The sequence below is a fragment of the Rhipicephalus microplus genome, chromosome X (assembly GCF_043290135.1).
Source record: "Rhipicephalus microplus isolate Deutch F79 chromosome X, USDA_Rmic, whole genome shotgun sequence".
NCBI classification, from domain to species: domain Eukaryota; kingdom Metazoa; phylum Arthropoda; class Arachnida; order Ixodida; family Ixodidae; genus Rhipicephalus; species Rhipicephalus microplus.
The window spans coordinates 196705038-196712109 of NC_134710.1; the positions used below are offsets into that span (position 1 = coordinate 196705038).

The 7072-nt window shown below is 48.8% G+C and overlaps 1 protein-coding gene across 1 annotated transcript; it reads right to left on the bottom strand.

Moving 5' to 3' along the window:
* Positions 1-3433: 3433 nt before the first annotated feature.
* LOC119177362 (histone H2A) lies at positions 3434-4673 on the bottom strand. Its single transcript, XM_037428850.2, has 2 exons — positions 4540-4673; positions 3434-4019 (listed from the first exon to the last, which is right to left on the bottom strand). Exon 2 carries the CDS (start codon positions 3981-3983, stop codon positions 3561-3563), a length of 423 nt encoding a protein of 140 aa, XP_037284747.1. The 5' UTR covers positions 3984-4019; positions 4540-4673; the 3' UTR covers positions 3434-3560.
* Positions 4674-7072: the final 2399 nt, after the last annotated feature.

Sequence of the window (7072 nt, forward strand, 5' to 3'; positions counted from 1 at the left end):
CGCTGCCCAGATAATCTAGATAGGTTCTTGCTACAAAAGAATACAAGAAAGCTATTAGAGCGTAATGGCTCAGCGGGCCAAGTGAATGAGCAGAGACGACAACTGCGCATGGGCGTCAAGCTGGCACAGCTGCAATTTTCACGGAGTGAGTCGCTCGCCCGCTCATTTCGTCTCATCAGCGGAGCGTGCGCGGCGGACGAGCGCGCGAGCGTTTTTCAAACAGGGCCTCTTGTTTGAAAAACGCTGAAACACTGAAAAACGGACCACTGTGGTCTAATGTACAGTAGCAGGATGTACAGTAGCAGGACTCAAAATGTACAGTGGCAGGACTCAAACTTGACAAATTTGAACTTGCTTATGAACGTGGTGAGATGTTTCAAGAACGATGCAGGGAATGCGTATCCACCTTCGAGATCAGGTGGTCGGCCGTGTTAAACCTAATTCGTACCAATCATCGAGGTGTGTCCGGTGTAGGAGCCGTGCTAAACCTAATTCAAGTGCTAATGTATCTAGAGTCAGTGGTGGATCCAGAGGAGGGTTGTAAGGGCGATTGTCCCTCCCCTCAAAGGCTGCCGGCACCTCCTCCCCCTTTCTTTAGTGCTTTCCGTCCACCCGCTGTCCAAAATTAGGGCAAAAGAGTGGGACAATTTCGCCCCTACATTGAGGTATTTATGCTATGGCAGAGTTTTTGTACTTGTAGAAAATATATGGACCACACCTCCCTATCAGGTGTTACACCAAGTGACCGCCCCTCTCCCCAAAATGAGCAGCTGGATCCATCCTTGATCAGAGTTGATGCATGGCCTTCGAGATGTGCGTCCGGAAGTGGATCCATGGGTGTGCCATTCGTTGCGGTGAAACGCATTCGGTCTTTCTCAGTATACTACGGAAAGACGGGCTAGTTGGTTTTGCTGTCTACTGAAGCTTTATCGCGCGCACACGAAGACACAGACGAAAGGGACTGTGCCCCGCCACGGTGGTCTAGTGGCTGAGGTACTCGGCTGCTGACCCGCAGGGCGCGGGTTCGAATCCCGGCTGCGGCGGCTGCATTTCCGATGGAGGTGGACATGTTTGCCCGTGTGCTCAGATTTTGGTGCACGTTAAAGAATCTCAGGTGGTCGAAATTTCCGGAGCCCTCCACTACAGCGTCTCTCATAATCATATGGTGGTTTTGGGACACTAAACCCCACCCATCAATCAAATCAAGGAAAGGGACTGCACTGGTCCCTGTGTTACTTTTGTCTATGTACTCGTTTGTGTGCGCTAAAGATTCAGTATCCAGTCTTTCTTCTTTGTGTCGTGCGTTATGAAAGCTTCGTGATGTCAAAATAACGTTGCAAAAGAAAGACCGGGAACAGATAGCGCATTGTTGTCAGAGAGCAAATAAGTGAAGGCGGAAGTGGACACCTTGAGATTGGCGCTCTAGTTGGCTGCCTTTGAGAGCGGGGTGACGCATAAGCTGTACCGCCCCCCCCCCCCCCCAAAAAAAAAAAAAACGCCCGTGTGCGCGTACCCACGCGGAGGGTAATAGACGAGTGCGCTTGCGCATTATTCGGCAAATCGAAATGCATATATTGGTTCATTAGACGGGGAATGAGACCGTCCGGTCACCCGTTGACGAATACGGTAGCAGAAATCCAAAAGCAAGAGTCCCAAGATTAGTTTAAAACAACTCGAGCATGCAAGAAAGCAAAAACACGTACATTAAATGAAGTCTTTGTGAAGACACGCTAAATTGTTTTATTATTGAAATGAACGCGATGACATAAAAGAATAAAATATTTTTCGAACAGTAATACAAATTGATCAATGTAAAGGCTCTGGAACAACACTGTTGACACCAAATTAAGACGAAAGGCTCGATCGGTTTTATGAATTGATAACATTAATTAAATACTCGTATCTAAGAGTTAATTTAGCATCACAAAGATTACCCGCTCGTTTTAAGTTTCCACTGCATAGTGAGCGAGTGCACCCCCCCTCTCCCTCCCGTTCCCTCTAAGAACGTGTCGCAACAATAAAGATGCAAACAGCATGGTTGTTGACGCACAATAACATCTATCTTAATACACAACGGAGAGACTTACAAACAGTCATCTCAAAACAAGCCCCCCCCCCCCCCCTGAAGAAGCGCAGCACTTTTCCAAGTAAGCCCAAAATGAGTGGAAGTTAGAAAAATATGTTCCTATGCTCGAAAATTGCATTGAAGTACGCAAAACAAGGCTACGAATGCATCTGCAAGGTTCACAAACCTTCATTTTGCATAATAAAATTAGGTACATGAATGAAGCAAGATTTTTTCTAGTCTTACACAGTCATCGTTACTGACATCTGGCAGATGAGGATAATTCATGACATCTACGGCCGTAGAACCGTGCGTGCTCTTTGCGGGGAATAGTTCCATATTTTGTGCGGTAAGTTGAAAGGCTCGGTAGCAAACTTCACGGAACTTAAGGCCATAGCATACGTGGAGGATGGCGCTCAGCGTTGCAGTTGTCATCGTACTTCGGAGGCGCGATTTCGCGAGGTTCATGCGTTAAAAACACGTTCGACATCGGCGTTGCCCAGGGACTTGGCCAACAACGACAGCATGACGACAAAGCGAATACTCTTTTTCCGCATCTTATGAACACTGCACGAGTAAATAAGCACCGTACAATCATTTATATAAACTGAAAACCTTTACCGTAGGTGGTGTATTGATTGATATGTGGGGCTTAGCATCCGAAAACCAGCATACGATTATGACAGAGGCCGTAGTTGAGGGCTCCGGAAATTTCCACCACCTGGTGTTCTTTAACGTGCGCCCAAATTTGACCACATGGGCACCGTAGGCGGTGTCATTTCGCATCACAAGATAACCATATCTCATAAAGACATGTGCGTCAGTCACCCTTCAGTTTCGCCGAATGTCAATGAAATTAAATTGTTAAGCAAGATGCGAGATTACACCACCTACAGTAAAGGAGTCATCAGGTGACGTTAATGATTGTACGATGCCAAGTTGCTCATGTGTAGTGTTCATGAGCGCTGACCGGTGTATACGGAAGCGTAGTTTGACTATGGATTTTAAAACAAAGCGCGCTGGGCGATGCAAAATTATTAGGCGAAAAGTCAGAGGTAAGACCAAAAAACTGGACAAGGGAGCATAAAATTTGGGAAGCGTCGGAGAAAAAAAAAACACAAGTATAAATCTGGTCACAATAAACGGAACTGTCAACCCTGCAGCCACTCGAAATCATTCTGGGCACCTACCTATACGAGGGGCCCTGCAGTGGAGGCAGTGCAACGAAAAGCTGTCGCATGCAGCCGCGACTGCATGGCAAAAAAAAAAAAAAAACTGCCGTTTGACAGCACATACATACAGGCCATGTTAAACTCATGCATAACGAAGGCCAGCCCAAGTAATGCTTGAAACGACACAATACAGGAGCACTGCGGATAAAAACTTTATTCATTAGAGGCAGGCTCGCATTATATTTCAAAAGAAGAGATGTCCCTTACTGTGTTAGATGAAGAACGAGATACCCTTATAAAAACAATGATAAGATAAGAGCTACTCAGAAGTCCTGGCTAGCTGCTACAGGAGCTCCCGACTTCTTTGTCTTGGCGCTGCTAGATTTGGGGAGCAGTTCCGGACGAATTAGGGGAAGTACTCCCCCCTGGGAGATTGTCACGTCAGCTAGCAGTTTGCTGAGTTCTTCATCGTTTCGGATGGCCAGCTGCAGGTGACGTGGCGTGATCCGCAATTTTCTGTTGTCCCGCGCCGCATTCCCCGCTAGTTCCAGAATCTCGGCGGAGAGGTATTCGAGAACACCCGCCAAGTACACAGGAGCGGCGGCGCTCACGCGCTCGGAGTAGTTTCCAGTTCTGAGCATGCGGTGGATGCGGCCCACCGGGAACGTGACGCCAGCTCGGGAAGAGCGGCTCTGCTGCTTGCTACGTCTATGCGCCTTGCCACCCGAGTTGCGATTAGGAGGCATGGTAGTGACGAATGGATGGGCCCGGCTGGCGAAGATCTGCAGGGCAATATACAGAGGGCGTTGCCCGTCGTCAACTGAAGAACGAACAGCTAGGAACACCACAACGCAGAATGAAAGAAGGCCGTAGGAAAATACTCTCACCCTCGTTAACCGAGTTAAGGATCAGTCACGAGGTCTCCATCTGTAACACTAAGTTGCACAATGGCTCTTGGGATGGGGAGGCGGCTGAACAACACTGTACATAGCAAATTCTGTCAATCTTACACCGCCGAGAATGGCAGACGCCTCGGCAATGCGTGAAGCGTATCGTACCAGTAACAAAAATGGTCTGTCATGGACAGTGAATTATTCCTAACGCTAAAAGGTAAACGATTCGCATCTAGCGCACGCTCTAAGGTAAACGTTGAATTGGCAGCATTATTGGGTGCGATATTCATTATAAGGGATACCGAATGTTACAAGGCAGACCGGACATGACCTGCAGGCTACGGGCGCTGCAACAACGCACTGCATATACATCTGCTAACCTAAGTTGCATTTCCGTGAACCGGCTTACCTTTAGGAATACTTTCAGATCAGAAGAGCCGGGAAGCCTCGGCGTGTGTGCAGCCTTGTCGATGGCAGTTAAATGTGGTGGTCAACGCTGGTGGGTGCTGTTTTATAGGAATGATTCAGGTCACGTGCTTTATTTGGACACACTGTCTCCAAGTGTCGTTTCCTGCGTGGAACACATAACCAGTGATCAGATAGTAATCGACGCCGAATCACTGAAGTAACTTTTTTTTCTGGAGTGCTTCAACAAAGTACCCAAGTAAGCTCATCTCTGTACTCGGAAACTAAGTGTTCTCGGTTATCGCCATGCAGAATGAATCAAAACATTGAGAACTTTTGCATTTTTTTCTTGATTATCGCACCATAGAGCCGATCTGCGTCGTGGAGTAGAGCGCATCGACAAGACGCGCTGGAGTACGTGCACGCGGCCAAATCAGAGGCATGTGAAAATGCTCTCGGTAATAGGTTGTAAAGCTAAGAACATTGGCACCCCGTTCTTCATGCTGCGTTATTCATTTTTGCCCGTATTGCAAACGCCACCAACTAAAACAAAACCACGTGCTGCGTGTGAGTGTCAGGGCTTTTTCGATGCTCACAGAGGCATAGAGTAGCATAAAAGGAAATGTACAGTAGTCACTCCGGCCAAAAGCGGGGGTGCTACGCAGCTTCACGCCAGCCGTAAGCTACATGGCAACACATCACTCACTGCTTTCAAGGAAACACACGTACTAGTTATCCACTACAGTATTTTTTCTAGTGCATTGCATATCTACGTGTCTTTACAACAGCGATTGCCGCTTTCTTATGCGTCTTAATCGCCTCGCGTACACATGACCCGGTAGGATCTTGTATGAATCGGATGCGAGAGAAGCGCACATAGCGTCGAAGCGAAGGTAACGCTATCACGCTCCATGTTCGTGAGCATGTAAGGCAATGAAAAAGTATGGATAGCAGCAGGGAGACGCGATAAGAGTTGAGCAATAACGTGCCCGGCGTGCGTCGTGGTCTTCTCTTGCACGTCTGCCTCTCAGCTTTTGCTGCTGCTAGTTATGAACGCCAATAATAGGGAGTTTTAAAACAACGTTTGCAGGTGTTGCGATCGTTGCTTTAGTTGCAGGCGCCATATGAGTTTCGGAATAGTGTTTGCTCCCCCTAGGGAAAAGTCTAGGGACTTTGACCCCACGCAAGCCCAAATGCACGCAAGCTACAGACATCACTTCGCGGGGGGAGGGGGGGGGGGCGTTTTTTTTTGCAGGTCAAACCGTTTCGCCCACGTGACCATTCCGGTGACGTCACCAAAACATCACGGCTGCCACGGCGCTCTCCAGCCCCCCCCCCCCCCCCCTTTCCTGTCCGTTTCGAGTCGAGACAAGCCGGGGCGCGGTTAAAAAAAACTCATCATGGCGGAAGAGGTGGCATGAAGTGTCTGAAACTTGGGTCGATGGCTGCTAAATTGGTTAACGTGGTTGTAGGAGGGGGTGTTAAATGAGTGAACACGTACACACGTATGCGAAAGGGCGGCGCTGGTCGAAGGGACGTCGATCATTGTGTTTGTGGATTCGTTGGAATTCATTTCACCGCGACCTTGGACGTCGACGCGCCGTACAAACCAACCGACGAGCGGCAACTGAGCGAGCGAGCGCCGACCTTGAGTATATATACAGCACGACGACGCATGCACTGTCAGCTGTTGAATGTTCTCGAAGCGCGACGCCACATGCGCGTCCACTGGAGAATCAGGAGAATTGTAGATGTCGAACGCGGTGTGTAGAGGAGGAAGGGTGCACAGATGGTGGAGGAGTGAAGCGCGCGTGGTGTGTAGAGGAGGAAGGGATGCACAGATGGTGGAAGAGTGGGCGACGGCGCGACGGCGCATGCGCGCGCGTCAGCTGTCGAATGTTCGAGAAGCGGTGCGGACGGCGCACTACAAGGCGCGAGTATAAGATGCTCCGCATCTAAAAGCCTTGGATGTTAAGATTCCTTCCTCCGTGGAACATACGAAAGTCGGCAAAAAGCACGTTCCGGGTCAGATCCGTCGTCATAGAGGATTTCGCGTGCTGAGAGGTGTTTGCAATTCGGTTCGCGGCGGTCTTCCGAGTACACAAACATGAGGAGGTCACTTCGGTGGCAAAGTAGTTTGCGTTTCTTGTTTTGTGAACTTTCATCGCTATGAAACAGCCGTCCAGTGCCGTAATGCCCCGTGTTGAGACTTCTTATTCGCAACGTTTAGCGTTAGCAAACGACTACATTCGCTGCTTCCAATTAGTACGGACAAGCACATACTATTAGATGCTGCTTATAAGTAAACATCTGCGACAGATGGCTAAGTGAACTTTCACACTAATAACATAAACTCTCCAGCGAAGTTATAGTCGAAAGAGAAAACTTAAAGACTGTAAACTGACCCGACGTTTTGGGACCGATCCGGTCCCTTTTTCAGGGGTGACTGCGCGGCCGGCTCCGAAGCTAGCGATTTTTCTGGGTGGTGTCGCCCTCTTCATCTTTCTTCTTTCCACTGTAGTTGTTGCTGCGGTATT